Consider the following 20,813-nt stretch of genomic DNA (forward strand, 5'->3'; position numbering starts at 1 on the left):
GTCCGCAAAGGTAATTGATTCCCCCCAAAAATATTGAAAATAAAATAAAAAGATAATTGAAAATTCTGGAATCCTCGGTCCCCTGACGTGCCAGGGCTGGTTTTCTCTTAAACTGTGGCGAGACCAGGGCCTTTTCTCCGTGTGGTCTCTGAGAGCCATGATTTGGCTTTGCCTCTGTCACGTGCCGCCTGCCAGCCTGGTGCAGGGATGACTGGAACTGGGGACAGGATGGAACTGTGGGGCGGGGTAGGACTGTGGGGCAGTGGGGCTGGCAGAGGGAGCACTGGGCTTTGGGGCACCCCCCATGTGACCATGGCTGTTTCTGCTTCTGCAAAGTGGGCATGAGAAGCCACTTCAGGGGATGTTGGGGAGGGTGAAACGCGATGTGCTCGTGGTGCCCAGCAGGGTGTGCCATGTGGGGGCAGGGGGAGGTGGTTCCAGACCCTAAGCCTGACCCCAAGAGAGCAGTGGTGCCCCAGCCCCGCACAGCTCTCTGCTTCCCTGCATGTCAGAGGCGATCGCTGCTTGCCTGGCTTTTTCCTGTGCGAGTGCTGTGGCCCCTGTACTGGAGGAAGACGCTGTGAACCCTCCCACTGCCCCCCTTAGAGAAACCACCCGGTATAAAGAAAACAGGCCAAGGGGCTTGCTGTGTTTTCATGCTTTAATTCAGAGTTGTCTGCTGCAGGTACAACTGTCTGAACAAAAGGACAAAGGAGACAAGAATCAAGATCCCTCCCCGCCTCCCCACTTCCCACATCCCCTGAATTCTTCGTCAAAGGGATGGCATAATATGGGAGTGCACTGTGACCTGTTTGCATTGACCCCTAGGTCAGAGGGGGGTTGTGAGTTCTCTGGCCAGAGGCCCCTGGGTAGGCCTTGGCCCCAGAACCTTGCCGTTTGTCCCACCCCTCCCCAAAGTGCTGTAAGATACCCCTGTGCTAGTGGCAATTGGGAAGGGTGTGTCAGTGAGAAGCTAAGTGATCCCCTTGGGAGAAATCTACAATCGACTCCACTCAAGCCCAGCTCTCTGTGCAGAGCCCGGGCCCCAGCGTCCGATTCCTGCCTGAGCCTGGACTGGCCGGGCAGTAGGGCCACTCTGGCCCGAGCCCTAGAACTCAGGAGAAGCCACGTCTGGCCACCAGGCTCCAGAACGTGGTTCCTGGGGACATTGTTCCTCAGGACCTCATCAGCTCTGGCCAGACGCTGGGGAAAGGGGAGGCCCCAAAGATTTCTGTTTCAGAAACTGAGGGCAGGAGGAAAAGGTCGCAGCCCAACGGGATTAGGCAGGAAGGAAAAGGGTCGCTGTGGAGGGTGAGCTGTCTCGGGGGAGGCCCCACCCCATCTTTGCCCTCCCAGCCCCGTCTGTACCCTGCCTCTTCAGGGCATGGCGCCTGAGCAGCAGCTGCTGCACCTCCACCGCCTGGAGCCGCACAGGCAGCCTGCACCTTTGCATAGATGCGGGATCTGAGCACACACACACGCACTCCAGAGCTGGGCCAGGGCCACCGGCTGCCACAGTCCCAGGGCCTGTCCCAGGGCTGAGTGGGGAGCTGCTTCCTCCACTGACAAGAAGAAAAGCCCATCAAAGGCCCCAGGAGAACCCCCGAAAGAGAGGACCCTCAACACTGTGGGCCAGGGCCCTCGTGACCCACACTGGTGGTCTCAGGCCAGAATAGGAGTAGAGGGCTGCTGCTGGCTACGCTTACCTCCTCCACAGGCCTCAGGCCCAACCACAGCCCACTCCTCCACAGGTGGCTTCTCTAGCAGCAGGGACAGAGTAGACTGTGGCCCCAGCCCTGTCACATCCACCAAAACACAAGACACAACAGGAAGGCCACAGACGCAAGACACAGACAGGAGCAGAGGGGCTTGAAGCTTGACTAAATTCCAGTGGTGAAAAATAGAGAGATTTTATGTTGTCAAATATAGTTCATACATTTCTTTTCTTGGCAAAGCTTTGACTATGTCTAAGGAGACTACGCAGCTCCATGAGTGCGCAGCACAGGAGGCTGGGTCCGCGGCCAGTCCTGTTTTGGCTTTGGATTGGTTTTGTCCACTGCCCCCTCCGTGGCATGGCCACAGTGTCCTGCGGGGGCAGCCCCAGCCAGGCCTCAGGCATTTGGGTTTGGTTTGGCTGGGTTGGGGCATATTCCACAAAGGATGGCTGGTCTGAGGCCCTGACCAAGGCGGGGGGAGCTTTGGAGGCACAAAGCGTGTGGCAGAGGGGGGCTCCTGCCCTGAGGGCTGGTCCAGCTGCCCCCTCCCAGTGCATGCAGGTGCCCCGCCTCGCGTGGAGGGCACCGAACAGAAGGGCAGAGCCCATGAGTCAGGCAATGGCTGTTGGAGCATTGGGGTGAGGGCAAGCAACCTTGGCAGAGAACCAGAGTGGCCCTTAGGCTAGAGGGGCGAGTAAGACACAGGGTCCCTCCAACCCCCCAGATGTGGGGCCTCGCCTCTGAAGAGTGGGAGGGACAACCAGATGGTTGTAACCCCTGTGGGGGAAGAGGAGTGAGTTTACTTGGTAAGATAATAAAGGTAATAAGAATGTCAGCAGCGTGGCTGGGGGACTCAGTATGGTCCCGGGAAAGGAGTTGGGGCAGTGAACTTCCCAGGCCGACTGGCCTTGGGCTGGGAGCAGGGAGGCTGCAGGGTGCCTGCCGGCTCTGCCATGCCCCTGCCTGGGAAACCTATCCCAGGACATCATGCTTTGGCCTGGACGAACATCGTGGCTTCAGTACGCCATCCTGCGATTCATCCTGCCAGAGTCCCCCACCCTCCTCCAGAGGCAGATAGGTTTAAGGTTTAGGAACCCTCATCTCAGACAGCAAGCAGCCATCTCACTGGAGACCCTTGGATGGCTGAGAACCAACCCCAAAATGAACATAGTGCAAAGCAGAAGTTGGGCCCGAGGGCCCCAGAGAAACTCGGGGCAAGTTCCTGGGGGCAGTCATGGCCTCTGGCTTTTTCAGTAAGCTGTGGATTCCTGAGTCCAGCCCTGCCTCCCAGCCTGCAGATGAGACGGCCTCACCTTGGAAGACTGAGGGAGCCCCCTTGGGCTTCTGCCCCCTGCCTCCTCTTCTTGTGCTGGTGGATTCTCCAGCTGGGAGCTGGGACTCAGGCAGGCCCTCCTACCCCAGCACTGAGCTTGCCGGGCTTAGCTGCCTCACAGGAATAATGATTGACACACCCAGAAGTGCCAAGAGGAAAGGGATGACGGGAAGGCCTGGGATGAACAGACAGACACAGAACCCACACTGCCCTCCGCCACCTTGCGCCCAGCCCCGTCTCTCCTCCAGCCTGTGGCCTTGACCGAGCTCCTGAGTCCCAAGGTGGGGAGCAGTCTGGGGAGGCTGGAACGCCGGCCCAGCCCAGTGGTTCCGGCCTCTGCTCTGAGCCCTGGGTCAGTGATCTACACTTTAGGCCATGGCTGCTTCCATTTGAGGAGAGAGTGCTGGCCCAGGAGCCTGGGCTGAGGGCAAGGTGGCTTGGAAGAGCAGGTATGGAGTGAGCAGGGCGCTGGACAGGACGGTGCAGGGCAAGGGCCTGTGGGCAACTCAAGCCCGGCTTCTCCAGATAAAGACAGCCAGAGGCTTCCTGAGCAGGGCCAGCCCTGTCTGAAGGGCCAGGGGGACAGAGGGCCCTCGCGCCCTCCCCTCCCTGCGATTTGTCCAGCCGGTGTGCCTCCTGTCTTGGGTCTGCCTTCCCTGCTCTCCATTGAAGCTTTGGGATGCCTTTCTCCAACCCCTGCTCCTGCCACGAGACTGTTTTAACATCCTGAAAAAAAGAAACAGTTCCACACCCAAAACTAAATAAATAAGATGATGCCCATGGGAGAAGGGAGGGGGACGGCATCCCTACAATCAGTGGTCAGGCTGCAGGCGCCGCGGCCGGAATGGGCCTCCTCAGAGCTGGGAGCTGCCGCCCGCCGGGCTGGGACTGGGCTGGCTCAGCGAGCGGCAGCTGATCCTGCGGATGGAGTGCAAGGCCACAGTGCAGCAGCCCCGAAGCAGGGAGCTGATGTTGTAGATGGGCTGGCCGTGGCGCCGCTGGGAGCGGCAAAGCCAGGCCACCGTGGGCACGGCCGGCACCACCACAGCCAGCAGATCCACGATGTAGTGGCGGCTCCAGTAACTCTTGGGCTCCTTCTCGGCTGCGGCAGCCTCCTCCTCCTCCTCCACGGGGCACACCACGCTCACCGACTGGCCAGGGTTGGGGTTGGCACCAGGCCGCTGTGGGGTGGGTCCACGGGTGATGGGCTCTGGGGCCTCTAGCTCGTCACCCACCGTCACCACCACTGCTGAATTGGGGTCTCTGGGCCCCGGAGGGTGAGCGTCCAGCTCTGGGCACCCGTCCCCTGACTCAGGGTCTGTCCCACAGACCTGGGCCTGGGTCACTTTCTCCAGGATGGTGTCAAGGTCAGGCTGGTACTGCACGAAGTCTGTCTGGATGGCACGCTCCTGCATGCAGCTGGCCTGCACGCCAGCCTCCATGCCACACAGCAGCTTCTCATAGGTGTTGCTGGCGGGGAAGCGGGGGCCCAGGCCAAAGGAGCTGTGCAGCGAGGTCTCCTCAGTGCCACAGTCCACCCCGGACGACAGCAGGCTGCTGGCCTCCAGGGCGTCCGTCCGGCTCAGTGTGTCATCAGCTGCCGCAAAGCCACTGTCTGCCCCATCCTCAGCAGAGCCATTGGAGGGATCGCCCGGCTGGCGGTCACCACAGACGGCCGGGTCACTCAGCTTGGTGTAGGTGGAGCTGCGGGTGAGGGAGCGGGCAGGGGACCCGCCGGCTGACTCCCCGGTGCCATCCTCCTTGGCCATGCCGTTCTGGGCCACCTCCATGCTATGCAGCAGAGTCTCCAGCTTCTTGTTCTGGATGTTGATGTCCACGAAGTACTTCTGCAGCCCCTTGTCCTTGTCAATCAGGTTGTTCTTGACAGTGTCAATGACCTGCTTGAGCTGCTTGATCTCCTTTCGGGCTTCCTTCAGGGCCAGCTGGGCCTCCACGCGGTGGCACTCCTCCTCAATCCAGTCCTCCTGCATGCGTGACAGCTGCGTCTTCAGGTCATCAATCTCCGTGTCCCTGTGAGCCGAGGAGACACACACACGCTCACTGCCTGCCTGCCTGGTCTGTCGCCTGCCTGGTCTGTCACCGCCAAGGAGAGGCAAGGAGAGGAAAATGTTGCCAAAGATGAAGGGCCCTGTGCTGCTGTGGCTCAGAGCCCAAAACAGAAGGACAAACTCAACGCCTTTTTATTATAGGTGGGAATGAGAGTGGCTGGGGAGAGGGGCTGGGGGGTGAAGACAGGAGAAGCCTCCGCCTGGAGAGGGAAGAAAGGTCGGAGGAGACGCCACTCGTATTCCTTCCCCAATCCCCTCCCCAGAATGCAGACGACTCTCAACATTCAAATCCATCATCTAGAGAAGAGACTAGACAACAAAGATCCTTATAAGTTTTATAGCTACTCCTATAAAAACCTAATAAAATCTTAATGTAAAACCACAAAAACTAGGCAGAAAATCTCTGCTCTATAGAAAGTGATGTAGCCTCCTACTAAAGCAGGTTGTAGAAAGTTTCAGTGGAGGAATATTTGGCCAGAGACCCCTGGGGAGAGAAATGAGCCTTCAATGTTGGGGGAGGCTGATGATTTTACATCATCCCTCATGCAGAGCGATGAGAAGTGGTGGGTGGAATAGGGGAGAATGATGAGAACAGGGTGACTCTCATCTATCCATGCTAGAAGCTTCTTCTTTGTATCTTTGTATCTCCTTGTATCTTTGTATCTTAAAGAGGAAAGGCTGAAAAGATCAATGAGAAAGGCACAGAGTTACTCCTAAGAGACAAGGGCAAGCACCAGGTGAACAAGACAGTCAGCAGACTCTTGTCCAGAAAGGCTCAGGCTTTTCAAATTCCCGAGTCACAGATGAATCCAGGGGTGCAAGGGGAGGGAGGTAAGTTAGAAAAATATCCCATCAGATCTAGAGGTAAAACCAGAGTGAGACAGAAGACAACTGATTAACACTAGTGAGGCAGAAGGAAAAGCATCCAGGAGACGTCAAACCCCGTCCTGAGCATTTGTGCTCACTTCCTAGTGGCAGCCCGCATGAGCCCCCTCAGCCTAAACCCTACATTCCCATCAGTAAAATCTACAAATGCCGTGGCTGTCACTCTGGGGTTTATCAGCCCAGCAGAGTGACCGTCCCAGATCAAGCACCATATACTTTTCAAAACCAGATCAGAAATTTCCTTCAGGAAATGGGCCCAGGAATCTCATTCCACAATATGCTGGAGGGACTGGGGGCTGAGGGGATGCAGCGGCCACAAAGGTCAGCAATGGTATCACCTAGAAGGCCCCACCCACCCATGAGGACACAGCTGGAGCTGCTTAGAGTACCAATAACAGACAAGGCAACAGGTACTGGGGAGCAGGAGATACCTGGTCTTCACCCTTCTTGCCTCCAGGTGGGGGGCCCACTCTAGGTAACCCTCTTGGCCTCTCACCCTGCTCCTCACTCACACCTCACCCTGGGAGAAAGAGTGAGTTTGAAAGAAGGAACTGGGCATGATCCACTCAGCCAGTCTCTGCCTCTCTCCTTCTTGGGGCCCAGCCAAACCCCAGGGAGCCATGGCTTCGAGCCCTGTCCATACCTCAGTGGGCATCACATTTGAAGGGCGTCTTGAAGAATACGTTTGCCCAGGGAGCAAGATGGGGGCAGGGCATCTCAAGTGGTGGGGACACAGATACAAGAGCACAGAGGTGCAAAAGCACATGGTGTCTTTGAGGAACAGAAGGTGGGCCACTGCGGGAAGCACAGGCATGAAACTCAGTATGGAGAGTGTGGGGAGACTGACAATACTTCATGTAGAGACCTGCCATAGGTTGCTGTGGGAGTAACAGGCCACAGTGACCAGGGAGTCAAGGTGTGGGCAAAGCCACGCCAGGGCATCCTGCCCAAACCACACAGGGCAGATGGTCTGCTCTAAGCCATGGGGCTGGCCCTAGAAATGAAGCTGGGAGATGGGCCATCTGCTCCCTGAGGCATTAGTGCAAAAGGCCACGCAGGTCCTGGGCATCACTGGGAAGATGAGGGAAAATAAAAATAGAAATCCTCAAATCCTCGCTCTGCAGACAATGAAGCTCGCTGAATGCTACCCGTAACCGCCTGCAGTTTAAAACCACAACCAATCCAAACCGGGTTGGCTGCTTGGCAGAGCTGTGGTCAAGAACGATGTGGTCATGCATACAGCATGATCCCATTTATATGAAATGTCCAGAACAGACAAATCCATAGAGACAGAAAAATTAGTGGTTGCCAGGAACTAGGGCAGTTGGAGATAAATTGGGGGTGATTGCTTAATGGGAATGGGGTTTATTTTGAGGTGATAGAAATATTTATGAAATTAGATAGTGGTAATGGTTGCAAAATTCTGTGACTGTACTAACAATCATCCAACTGTACACTTTTGATAGGTGATTTGTATGGTATGCAAGTTGCATTGCAATAAAGCTGCTGTATATAAAAAAAAAAAGAAAGGAAAAAAGGAGCGATCATCATGCCCGCTCTGAGCTCCAGCCCCACACAGCACCTTGTCCAGCTCACAATAGGCTGCACGTTTGCATAGACACAGTCCAGAGAAGGATAGTTAAGACAATGGGAGATCACCACCCTGAAGTGTAGATCACAAAGATGAAGCCACTGGGCTGGAGGGTAGAAGCTGGGAGGGTAGGGATTACGCACTTGAGAATGAGCTCAGACAGGCCTGTGGGGGCTCCTGGGAGACACCTGGGCTGGGGAAGAGCTCAGCAAAAGGCTTCTCATGATCATCCTCCACAGCAGGAAGTAGATGAGGAGAAAGGTTTCTGGGGCCTGAAGTCGAGGTTGGCCACAAGCCCTCTGGCGACTCAGGAGAAGCAAGGAAGGATAAAGAGTTGTTTCTCCCCCACAAAAGAGACAAGTAAGTCAGAAAGAAGCCCTGTGCTCCAACTCCTGGAAGTCGGGAGCCAGAGGAAAAGAAGTAGCCAGAGGGGCCGCCAGGCTGTAGCTGGGAGAGGACAGCACAGGCCGGAGGCCCCACAGGATAGGCCCTCATGGGAAACCGCTCCCACCTGGCCCCCAGCAGCCTGGTGGAGCAGTCAAGGTGAGTAGCTGCTGGGGATGAGGGTCTGCAAGTGGGCTCAAAAGAGGCTTTGCTGGGAAGGAGACAGCAGATGGATGCTGGGAGACCCCCAGCCACTCCTCCTTCCAAGAGGCACGCCAGGGCCCTGGTTTCTCTGAGTGTGGAGCTAGCTGGTGGGGTGCCCCCAGGGCTGCTCGTGGCCACCCGCTCACCGGTCCTGGAGCCGGTCCTGCGTGTCCTTCAGCCGGGCTTTCAGGTGCCGGATGCACACCTCTTTCTGCTGCAGGGGGGTCAGGTACTGCTCCGGGGTCGGGGGCTTGATGCCATGGTTGTCACTGCACAGTGTGTATTTCATGGAGCGCCTGCAAGGGGATGCCCATCATCAGGGAGGGAGGAAGAGGTCAGGCAAGGCACAGGTGGTTTACCTCTGGGGAGCAAGGGGACGCCAGCCTCACCACCCCTGGCCACCAGATGGCTCCAAGCCAGGCCTCCCACACAAGGCAGGAGAACCCTCAGCCTTCTGGCAGGTGGGTTTCAGTAGAGTTCCTCTAAGTGAAAACCAGTGTCAGGATGCAGGCTTCCGGGCTGCTCTAGTTATGGCTGGGTGGGGAGATATATCCCAGAGCACACGCGTAAGCCTGGAACCAGGCCAAGCGCTTGACCAATGCCGTCAATCCTTACAGCAACCCTGGAAGTAGGGACTGTCTTCATCTTTTAGAGGGGCCGCTGGCCTCAGAGAGGTTAGCTCTTGCCCCGAGGCCCTCAGGCAATCCCAGTGGTGCATCCCAGAACCCAGGTACCTCGTCTTCCAACCCAGAGAATGAGCCTGAAGGCTGGAAACTCAGGTGTAAGTGGCAGATTCTGGGTCTGCATGGCAGCCAAGGACTCACCTCCTCAGAGGAGGTTCTAGAGAGGTGGAGGCAGAAGCTCTCCTCTCTAGAACCAAGACCCCTCACAGCCTGGGGACAGGGAAGGCAGACAGGCGCAGGCACAGCTCTCTCCACACACGCCCTGGCACTCTCACTCCTCAGCCCCGCTGTGTACATGTGGGTGTGCACTACATGCATGCACACTTCCTGGGATGTCAATTCCCAGTCCATTCGCACCTACATGCCCACAAACATGGAGACACACTTGTGCCTCGCAGCTACTCACAGGTACTAGGGCACCAGCCCAGGCACATGTTCACACTTTCACCTCCGGGGGACACATGGGAGCACAAACGTGAATACCTGCCAGCTCTGGGCAGGGACCTGTCCACTGCGGTACTCTGGGGTGGCAGCAGGCTGGACGTGCACTGCTCCCAGCACAGGGCGACACTGACATGGTACCCTACCAGGGCAAAGGAGAAGGAATTGCCACCCAGAGGGCAGTCAGGTGCCAGTAGGGGAGGGAGGGCCAGGCTTTCAGAGGGAAGGAGAACTCCCCAACTCCACAACAGACTATGGCCCAGCCAGCTCTACTCTCAGCATCCTGGCTGCCGGTTGTTCTGCTCATAAAGAAACCTTGGATCTTGGCTTAAAACCTGGACATGTTCTCACGCGACTAGAGACTCAGGCCTTGTTCCCATCCATCCAACTCTGCTCCTTGAGGGGAGAGTGACTGGCAGGTCTAGGGAGGGGCAATGCCCCTTTATGAGCCTGGAAAAGGCAGGCCCTGGTGAGGCCCATTTGCTGAAGCAGCCAAGCTGGAGGCAGTTTTAAAAGTTCCATGGATGCTGTATAGTGTTTACCGAGGAAGAAGTACTTGTAAGTTGTAAACTGTCAAAGAGAAAGTGGTTACAGAAGTTGAATGAGACATGGTTTTCTTCTATGTACCCACCTCATGGCCCCTAGGTTAACTCAAGCCAAGTCACGCAGGTCTCCTCTCTGCTTGGCAAGGGGTGGAGGAGTCACCCCTTGGCAAGGGGTGGTAGGAGTGGGGAAACCAAGATTAGCTAAACTAGTAAGGATTGAGGATTAGAGAGGAAGTAACTATTTTACATTTTTCATTTTGCTTTCATGAGTATTTTTCCCCAATATAAAATTTAACACATACACATTTTTAGTCACTAGCTGTATCTTTGTAAAATATATGTAAGTATACATATATATTTAAACTAAAATTAGAAAAAAAATATGCTACGGTGCATGTTTCTCAGCTATTCCTGCCTTGGAAAGCCTGGCTTTTTGCAGAGGGGACCTAACTGTGGCCCCACTGCTCATCCAGGGGCAGCAACCTTCACTGTGGGTAAGAAGACTGGGAGCAATTCTCAGCCCCGGGGTTGGGATTATCTCCATGGGCTGCAGTTATGAGATGTGTTACAAAATCCGTTACTAATAGAAAAGTATTAAGTTGCCAATTATATGGTTTTCAAAATGTAAGTTAACACCTTACTCCTATGTCCCCCAGTCTCTGGGGTGGTGTTACAGCCAGGATGCTGGGGCATGGGTCCTGCACATGGGTGTTACCCATCACATGTGTCATGATGGAAATCTAAGAGCTGCTGTTTCAGTGGCTCGGGACATCGAGTCACACAAATGACATCCTCTCCACTGAGCCCTCCCAGGAGGTGCTCCAGCCATGGGAGCCGCAGGCCGGGCATCTCCTGGCCTTAAGTCAGATCAAAGCTCTAACGACAGGAGGTATCAACTATCGGCCAACTAGGATGCACAGGCGGTGTGTAGATATCAAGTCACTGAAGCTTCTGAGTTATTAGCTCCACTTTAAAGAAAGGAAATGGAGGCTGAAGACAGGAAGAGACCAAATCCAGAGCCTATGCTCGTCCCCACATGCCCCAACCTCTCACTTGTATTTCAATGCTGGGGAAGCAGGACAAGGCCTACCATGATAGCTCTTGCTTCCTGGTCTTCAAGGACCCACAGCTCCCCTACACCTGCTTCTCCAACATGATCCTGCTTTGTGAGTCCAAGTTCACCTCACCCAAGACTACAACTTGGCATCTGCTGCATTCATAACATTTCGCCTTCCAAGCCAATTCCACCTCTGCCACTCTCAAAGTGTTCCCCTGAGAAGTGCATGATGGTAGACGCTGTAGGCTGCTTCCCAGCACTCATCTTGCTTTCTTCGTAGCAGAACCCTCATTTTGTCTGGGGCGGTGCTGTTCTGGGGAAGACACTAATTGGCCCTGCAGCTAGAGTTATTCACATGACCCAGTTCCAGCCAGCAAGAACTGGCAGGATTTGGGGGCAAGGTGTCCCTCTCAGAAAAACAACCTCTGAGGAGGGCTTTGGTCCTTTCCACCTGTTCCTTCCCGGAGGGCAGGCCTGATACCTGGAGGTACAGAAGCCACCTGTGATGACAAAGACAAAAGCTGTACACTAAGGATGGTGGAGCATGGAGAGAAGGCATGGGGTCCTGACACTTCAGGGAGCTGCCAACCCCTGGCTCCTTATTCTACAAGCATCACCCCTAGTTTGTTTAAGCCACTGTATTTTTTTTTTTAATGTACAGCTGCATATTGTCATATCCATCTTACAGACAGGAACTGAGGCTCATAAAGGAGAAGTGACCTGCTCAAGGTCACACAGCCAGCGACTATGCTGGCGTCGGGGGTGGTTAGAACACGATCCTGCTCCCCTACCTGCCCCACCCCAGGACAACCTGTTCCCAGCCAGCAGGGCCAGGACCAGAGAGGAGGGGCCAATTACCTTGGCGTGGGACTGCTGTCACTGCCCTTGTAGGAGCCGGAATTGCTGCTGCTGCTGAGCGAAGAGGTGCCGTAGGCATCCCGCACGCTCACGGGTGGAGAGGTGCGCCTGGAGGCAGGAAGAAGAGGCAGGTGCTCGTTCTGGCTGGCGGGCAGCTGCGGACACTGGGCGAACACTGCCAGGCCGCTGCGGCCCAAAGTGCCCCCGCTTTGGGGTCACCGCAGGGGAGAGAAGCAGGGAGAGAGAGACGCACAGACAGGGGTGACAGAACAGACAGTGCAAATCAAGATGGAAAACCAGAAGAAGGCTGGTCCTCCTGGCTCCCCAGGGACAAGAATGGAGGCCGGCAGGGCTGCGGGGCAAGGGTGGGGCCTCATATGTGCTTATCAAGGTCCTCAACTTCTGGGGTTCCCCAAACCCAGGGGAGGAGATCCCTGCATAGATTGAGACAGAGGTGGAAAAGAATGGGGCATACAGGGGTGGGGACAGGAGGAGGGACCCCCGGAGGTAAAAATCAAGGGACACCAGGTGAGTCTGAGTGGATGACTACACGACTCCCCTCCAGTCATTGTGAAAAATCAAACAGTATTGATGAGGCTACTGTTGGTAGGAATCCAGTGGTTTACGCGTTCCGAGAACTCTCACATCCACTCTGTGTCATTTGAGCCATTGAATAGTTCCAGGAGGAGGCAGGTGTTAGCAAGCCCATTTTAAAGATGGGAATGGGAAATGATTTGCTCAAAGACACACTGCAAGTCGGTGGCAGGTGGAGACAGGCCCGCGCCCGCCTCCCGCCCTCCGAAGCCTAGGCTCTGAGCAAGGGGGAGACTCACCTGCGGGATCCAGCAGAGGTCCGTCGACTTCCCGGCAGGGACATGGCCATGAGGCTGCGGGTCCGAGTAAGTGGTGGGATGGGTGGTATCCCAGGGGCTGAGGAGAGAGGGCGGGTTGGGGGGCCCGCAGAAAGGGCCGGGCCAGGCCACGTCATCCTCTCGCTGGGGCCGCTGCCCGGCATGGCTTCTCTTCTCACCCTTCGGCAGGACACCCCAGGAGCGAGGGCCTGGCAGGCCACGGCTGCCTCCACCAGTGAATTGAATGGGGCTGGTGCACAGGTTCCCACCACCCAACTTAAAACCACAACTGTCAGGAGTGGCTAAAAATCATCAGTCCAACCCTGTGTTCTCCAGATGAGTGAATGTGCCCCAGACAGAGTGAAGGCTGTGCCCAAGGTCACAGAGGCTTCAGGAGCAGGGCCTCCTGACTGCTGGTACTGAGTCTTCTACTCTACAAGCCAGGCCTGCTTCTTCCCCTGGACCCTGATACTCAGACCCACACACCCCCTTGCTGTTCAGTCCTCCCTCTCTGGTAGGGGCTGCAGGCCGTAGGACTCCTGGAGCAGGACCAGGAACCCCGAATTAGGATGGGCTGGTCTCGCCGACCATCACCTTCCCAGTTGGCGCGTGGTTCGGGGCTTCCCGTCTACAGGGGAGACAAGACAGACCAACATACCAGCACATGTGTAGAAAGACATATGGATACACACCAACACGAGAAGGTACCATGTCCCTGCCATTCCAAGACGTGCCACACGTGCCTCCACGAATGTGCTCAGGCAGCCAGCCCATGGCACAGGACATGCAGCCAGGCCCTCCCGCACCCACACGGCACACAGGCATATCTGCACCCACCCATGCAATGCGCATGCTGGTTTTGGCATCTACCAGGAATGTAGGGGCACAGACTTAAAGCAGAAGAGCACTGGGGTGGATGGGAGCAGAGGCCCTCCGCTGCGGGTGTCCCAGTGAGTGGACCCAGGAGGAAGCGTTCATGTCTAGAGAGACCCATCACTGGGCCTCTTGCTAAGTGGGCAGGTAGACTCAAGCCCCTGGTTCCTGCCCCCGAGTCCTCAGGCTTCTTTCCTGGGTAGAGGCTTGGGCTCCAAGGGCAGCCTTTCCGGGGTTTCAGGAGAGGAGAGGCCCCATGCTGGGCTGGATTTTCGCTGTTGTGAGGAAGAGGGCTATACTGGGCATTAGCCCAGAGTTACTGGAGTCTGGGGCAGAGTGGGGAACCTGGGCTCTTTGCAGCCAATGTGCTGGTCCTGTGCCAGCTCCAGAGACCTCAGTCCCCTCCTTCCACGCTCACAGCAGGGACTGGGGACAGCAGCCTGGGTTCCAGGAGACTTGGCTGAGGATGTCATGCCCGGACCTCTCCCCATGCTGGAGGGAAGCAGTCACCGAGCCCCACTCCACACCAGACCTCGTGCCAACCACGCTACGTACATTATGCCATTGACTCCTCTCAACAACCCTATGAGGAAGTGCTGTGATTAGTCCCCTTTTACAGATAAGGAATCCAGCCACCGAGAGGGAAGGACTTGGCCAAGTCACATCCCAGGTGTGTGGCAAAGCCAATATCGAAACCCGGTCAACATCAGATGCTGAGGGGCTGGATCTCAAACCCCAGAGTCTCTGGCCCGGGGACCACCCCCTTCCCACGTCAGGGCCTCCCTGGAGCCTGGTCATCCCAGCCAGTGGCGGGGCTGCCTCCTGAGTGGACAAAGGCACTGCTCAGATGGCCTGTTTCCTGGCGGGGACATAGAACACGGCCTGTTCCCCTGGAGGGTCTGGACACAGCCAGCATTGTCTGCCTGGAGGTGTCGGGTGCTGGGCTGCAGGACCTGCCGACACCACGCTTGTCACCTGAGCTGCTTGCCCCAGCTTGGCAATGCTTCCCACTCATCATGCCCCAGTCACCCAGGCAGGGCCTCCTGGAACTGTAGGGCTGGCCCCTAGAGCAGGAACCATGGAGGAGGGGTGATTTGGGGGTGAGGGGACATCAGTGCTCCTCCATGCTTATGAGGATGGCCATAAATGGCTCACTGCCTCCTGGGCACAGGAAGATCTTGACAGCTTAGGGTGCAGAGGGAGACATGGGTAAGGGCTCCAAGGATCACCTGCCATTGCCTGAATCCTTCTGTGGCAAGGTGGCCATGCTGAGTGCTCTCGTCTGCCTTGGCCCATTACTTCAAGCAGCAATCCTTCAAGGCCGGCTTTGTTATTGCATTTGGGCCCAAGGTCACACAGCTGCAGGTGTGACATGCTCTGGCTTCTGGTCAGCCTGGCTTCACTAACAACTCTCCCACCTTCGCCCCTGCCCTTCTGGCTTTTGGGAGGATACAAAAAGGAGGCTGAGCCTTCAGGAGGACTTTCCAGCAGAGGCAGGACTCATATCTGAGGATGGGCTCTTCCAAGCCAGCGTGAGTGAGTGTTCTAAGGAGCCAGGAAGGTCCAGGCAGAGTGCTAGGCCCAGTCCTGGGAAGCAGGCAAAATGCCTGGTTTGTCTTAGAGCTGTGTGTGGCCTTGCTACAATGAGGGCCTTGTCCCAGCTGTCCCTGCCACTACCTTGCTTGGCAACCCCACACCTGCCTCCTCTTGAGTTCCCTCTTCCTTCCTCCCGGGTGTGGGGGAGGGAAGGGGATGGCATTTGTACCTGGGTACAGCTAACAGTCTCCTGGGAACCCAGAGCCAGCTATTCATCAGGGACAAAGGTGGAAGAGGCATTTCCCCTACTGGGATGGGACCTTGTAGGCAGGGTCCCTCATGGGAGGGCAGAGGCCACCCAGGCCCAAAGGGAGCCACTTCTCAGGATCTCACTCAGAAAACTCAGTGTGCACCCTGTGCTCTCTCAGGTCCTCCCTCCCTTCTAGGCCCCAGAAAGGAGGCAGGTTGCCATGGTGTTTGTCACTATGCCACCTGCTTAGCCTGGAGTCCCACAGGCCTCTCCCCAGGTGGCCAGAGGCTGCCACTTGGAAAGGAAGGTAGAAAGAAAACCCTCTAACTGCGGGAAGCTGGGCTGATAGTCTCTCATCATTTTAGCTCCAGAGTAAACCCAGCCCCTGCCCTCACTGAACTTCCCTCCACTTCCCCATCTTGTCCACACCATAGCAACCCTGCTGCATCCACTCCTTTGACTGCTCCCTCAAATGCTCAACACTTCCTAAGCCCCCCAACAATGGGGGTCCAGGGAGCAGGAGACTAATGACTGCAGAAATCGATATGAACTGCTCTGGGCTAAATGCCACCTCTATCGCCCTTCAGCTGCATGCCTTGGGCAAGTCACACCACTTCTCTGAGCCTCAGTGCCCATACCTGTAACTGGGGCTGTAATGAGCACACCTCACATGGTTACTGTGAGAATAACGTAAAATAATGTGAGTACGGGGCTTGGGCCAGTACCTATCACACAATAAACACTAAAACATGGGAGCAGCCAGTATTTTGGAAGTAACATGAAGTGAACTTCAAAACAGAAACACATTCAAGGCATAATAGTGTATTCAGGAGGATCCAGGAATGCTTCCCTACACAAGGAATTTGCACTGCGTTTTGAGGGATGAATAGGAGTTCACCAGGCAGCAGCAGCAAATGGGAGGGAAGGAGAAGCCTGGACACAGGCAGTGAGTGACAGCTGGCTGCTTGGAAACTAGGGAGCCCAGTGAGGGCAGAAGTACAGTGGGAATGAGGCTGCAGGAGGAGGGGGGAAGGCCACACAGAGCCACCTAAGCCAGGATCTTGTCCTGTGCGCAACAGGAAGCCATGCAAGTGCTTTATAGGAAAGGGGCACAATCATATTTGCATTTTAGAAAGTTCCTGGGTAGGCAGCCTGTGTGGAAAGGGAGGGATACCAGTTAGGAGGTTACCAACCAGGGGAGAAATTAGGAGGGCCTGGGCCAGGGTCATGGCAGGAACAATGGAGAAAAGGGCCTGGATCCTGTTCAAAATTCCTTGGAAGTCCCAGATTAGGTAAAAATCAGAGCAAAGCTCTTGATGTGGCTGTTTAAGGCCCTCCCATTGACACCTTTTCCAACTGGCTCTCTGATACATCCGGGAGACTTCAGCTAGTCACTCCCAAATCTGCATCTCTACATGGGCTGTTTGTCCTGTCTGCAGCACCTTCCCTGTCTGTCCTCAAGCATACGTTGCACTCTTTCTTTAGGCCCCACCCACAGCCTTTCCACAAATGACTTCTCCTATCACTGTCTCGGCCACTTAGGATGCTATGCCTTGGACCAAAACTCCGGGAACACCATCCCCTGGGAAATTTCATAAAAACAAACCCAATCAACACACAATTGTTGGTAACACAATGTTTTAAACAAGCACATTGGATAGACCAAAGAGTCAGATTAGATGGTCTCTAAGGTGCTCTGGATCTAACATTCTCTAATTCCAGGGCTGTTAATGAAATTATGGGCTTCTCATTGATGCTTCCTTCTCCTTCATTACTAGGACTTTTGGGTCTCAGTTTCCACATATGTAAAATTAGGAAGCTCCATTCTTCAAAGAGACATGATAGCATTTTACTCAATCAACAAGTCATGGGGGAAAAACCAGGTGCTTGGGTTAATCTAATATTCCAGCTAAGCAAAAGTCCCTGTATGTACTATAATTTATCTCCTTTCAAAGAATTAGCCATTGATACAAGAAGAAAGCTATCCTAAAATCCAAGGGAACAGAACAATCTGTGTCTGATGACTCAAACCACTGACAGCTGTGGAAAGCAGAGCGTTGCAATCAACAGAGCAGAACTTGGGAGGGATCCTCTCTTTGCCAAGGCAACACTAGAACGCAGAACATTCCACCCATCAAACAGCAGAGCACCTGGTGCTCCTAGAATGCTAATGCAGAGAGGTGGGAATAGAAGACAGGCCTGGGAGTGTTCCAGAAGCTGCATTCTAGATCTCAGAAGATTAGCACTATCAGGGCTATCCACAGCTGAGGAGTTCAGTAAACCCTGCACTGACTATGGCCTCAGCAGCCACTATGTGCCTCTGCTCCTCCTTTGTCAACAAAACCAAGGATCTTCCTTCCAGGACTTGCTGGCATTTCTCCACCTTGCTTCCTGTTTCCTGCACAAGCCACCCTCAAATCTGGGACCACAGATGAGGTGCCATCCAACTTCTTCTCACTGTGGCAACCCCAACACAGCGGCAAGGCAGACGCACAACTTGGCCAAATGCTGTGAGGAGGTTCCCCAGGCAACCAGGATAGGTTGAGGGCTGAGGCAGTTGCTACACATGACGTGTCTCCAATCCTCAGATTCTCCTTAGACTCAGACTCCAGAGCTGAAGGGCATTGAGCCTAGGTCTTCAAACCACCCCAGAGGACTTGCCTCTGCACCTACTGAGAGGGGTGGCTCAGGCCTCCTTCCCCATTTCACCTGAAGAGGCTCCTCTCATATATGTTTTACATATGGAAGGTGTGAAGTAAGACTACTTTTTTAAAATGAGTTTTCAGGTTAAAAATCTATGGAATACTTATTTTCCACAATGAGATATTGCTTTACATTTACTTGGATGGCTAGCATGAAAAAGATGGACAATAACAAGTGTTGTCAAGGAGGTGGAGAAGTTGGAACTCTCATGCATTGCTGGTGGGGATGTAAAATGATGCTGCTGCTATGGAAAACAGTTTGGTGGTTCCTCGAAAAGTTAAACATAGAATTGCCATATGAACCAGCAATTCTACTGCTGGGTATATACCCCAAAGAATGGAAAATAGATGTTCAAACAAAAACTTGTATAAGAATGTTCACAGTAGCACTATTCTCAATAGCTAAGAGGTGGAAACAACCCAAATGTCCATCAAAAGAATGGATAAACAAATGTGATGCGTCTATGCAATGGAATACTTAGCTATAAAAGGAATGAAGTATTACTGATCCATGCTACAACATAGATGACCCTTGACAACATTATGCTAAATGAAAGAAGCCAGATACGAAAGGCAACATATTGCATGATTCCATTTATATGAAATGTCCAGCACAGACAAAAGCATACAGAGAGAAAACACACTGGAAGGGAAGAAGAAACAGAGAATGACTGGTAATGAGAATGGGATTTCTTTTTTGGGAAGATGAAAACTTTTTAGAAGTAGATAGTGGTGATGGTTATATAATTTTGGGAGTATACTAAAATCCCTCAGTTGTACATTTTAAAAGGTTAATTTTTCTTTTTTTTTGAGACAGAGTCTCACTCTGTTGCCCGGCTGGAGTGCAATGGCACGATCTTGGCTCACTGCAACCTCCGCCTTCTGGGTTCAAGTGATTCTCATGCTTCACCCTCTCAAGTAGCTGGGATTATAGGCATACACCACCACACCCGGCTAATTTTTGTATATTTTAGTAGAGATGGGGTTTCTCCATGTTGGCCAGGTTGGTCTTGAACTCCTGGCCTCAAGCAATCCACTCTCCTTGGCCTCCCTGCTCCCAAAGTACTTGGATTACAGGTGGGAGCCACTGCATCCGGCCATTAAAAGGATAAGTTTTATGGAATATAAATTATATCTCAATAAAAAACAAGTTTTTAAAAATACATGTAATATATATTTTATTTTTTTTAGAGCCAGGGTCTCACTCTGTCACCTAGGCTGGGGTACAGTGGCAAAATCATAGCTCACTGTAGACTCAAACTCCTGGGCTCATGTGATCCTCCTGCCTCAACCTCTCTAGTAGCCACCTCACCTGGCTAATCTATTTTTTTATTTTTTTAAAGGTGGGGTCTCACTATGTTGCTCTTGGTGGTCTCAATCTCCTAGCCTCTAGAAATCTCCCAGTGTCACCTCCTGAGTTGCTGGGATTACAGGTGTGAACCACCATTGCCCTGACTCCATTATATATACACACACACGTGTGTGTGTGTGTGTGTATTTAAATGAACCGTTGTATTAATAAAAAGACAGGCATGGTCCAGAAAGGGGTAGGGACTCTCCCAGAATGGCTCAGCAAGTTGCAGCAGAAGGGGAGCAAGAGTCAGTGCTCCTGCCTCTACCTGACTTCAGGTAGCTGGGCCCAGGATGCTTACCTAGAGCTCCTGACTCTGGGTCAGCCTGGAGGAGACAGGTTGCCCCTAAAGCTCTTGCATATTCACAACTTCGTTGAATCCTCACAAGTTCCCCATAGAGGGAGGACAGGTGGAGACTAGTCCATCTGATCTATGGCAAACCTGAAGCCCCAGAGGTTACAAGAGTCACCAAGGGCTGGACCCTGGATTTCCAGGTCATGGGCACCTGCATTTCTATTGCATCATGAAGGTCTCATAATACAGTAGACCTGGGACACTTATCGTTCTGCTGCATAAAAGAAAAAACCTTCTTTTCCATGAGACTCTAAGATACCACAATGGAGATGAGCAGGTATATACCTGCATTTTGGGCTGCTCATGCTTCCATAAAAGCAGGACATCACAGACATAAGAGGTAAGCATACTCTAGAAAGTTGTTTAAAAAGAAATTCTTGGCCAGACACATGGCTCACACCTGTAATCCCAGCACTTCGGGAGGCCGGGGTGGGTGGATCACCTGAGGTCAGAATTTCAAGACCAGCCTGGCCAATATGGCAAAAATCTGTCTCTATTAAAAATAGAAAAATTAGCTGGGCAAAGTGGTGAGTGCCTGTAATCTCAGTTACTCGGGAGGCTGAGGCAGGAGAATCACTTGAGCCTGGGAGGTGGAGGTTGCAGTCAGCCGAGATCACGCCATTGCACTCCAGCCTGGGTGACAGAATGGAGACTCCGTCTCAAAAAAAAAAAGAAAAAGGAAAAAAAAATTCTTGTGCCTTCTTCCTAACTAGTGACTCTCCCTGTTCCTCTAAGAATCAGCCTCACAGGCAAAGGAGAAGCCCTTTCCATGAAGAGCACTGCTCTTTCCTCTTCCAACAACTGCTGCATCCCACCCAGCAGCCCAGGTGCTATGCAAGCCCACCACTGAGAGACCCGCATGTCCTCTGAGCTATATCCCATCATCCCTCTTGGTGACCTTGGGTCTTTGACCTCTGTTCGTCTCAGCTATCTCATGCATTCACTCAGGAAGGCACCACCTTCCTGGCCCTGCCTGTCTCTTCGGGATCCAACCAAGGTAATGAATGGAGGGATGGGGGCAGTTCTTGGGAAATTAGAGGACTGAACATTTCTTGCTATCACTATTACCTGTCAAAGGAGATCTCTCTTTTTCCCTTCTTCAGAAATAATTCTTGCTTTATCACCTCAGG

General features: G+C 53.8%; 1 protein-coding gene across 12 annotated transcripts in view; it reads right to left on the bottom strand.

The window, feature by feature from the left end:
- Positions 1-647: 647 nt before the first annotated feature.
- Positions 648-20,813, bottom strand: part of SNPH (syntaphilin) — a 42,113-nt gene continuing 21,947 nt past the window's right edge. For 2 of the 12 annotated variants that reach the window (XM_005568561.5, XM_045362672.3), the window contains exons 3-6: positions 12,599-12,695; positions 11,766-11,873; positions 8,328-8,477; positions 648-5,079 (exon numbers count right to left, since the gene is read on the bottom strand). In XM_005568561.5, coding sequence (XP_005568618.3) covers positions 3,903-5,079; positions 8,328-8,477; positions 11,766-11,873; positions 12,599-12,648 — 1,485 coding nt within the window. In that variant the 5' untranslated portion in view covers positions 12,649-12,695 and the 3' untranslated portion in view covers positions 648-3,902. Of the gene's footprint in view, positions 5,080-8,327; positions 8,478-11,765; positions 11,973-12,598; positions 13,245-14,044; positions 14,073-20,813 lie in introns of those variants that run through there. The other 10 variants (XM_015457868.4, XM_045362669.3, XM_045362670.3 and 7 more) reach the window with 9 other exon arrangements.

This window comes from Macaca fascicularis, chromosome 10 (assembly GCF_037993035.2).
Source record: "Macaca fascicularis isolate 582-1 chromosome 10, T2T-MFA8v1.1".
In the NCBI taxonomy this organism is placed as follows: domain Eukaryota; kingdom Metazoa; phylum Chordata; class Mammalia; order Primates; family Cercopithecidae; genus Macaca; species Macaca fascicularis.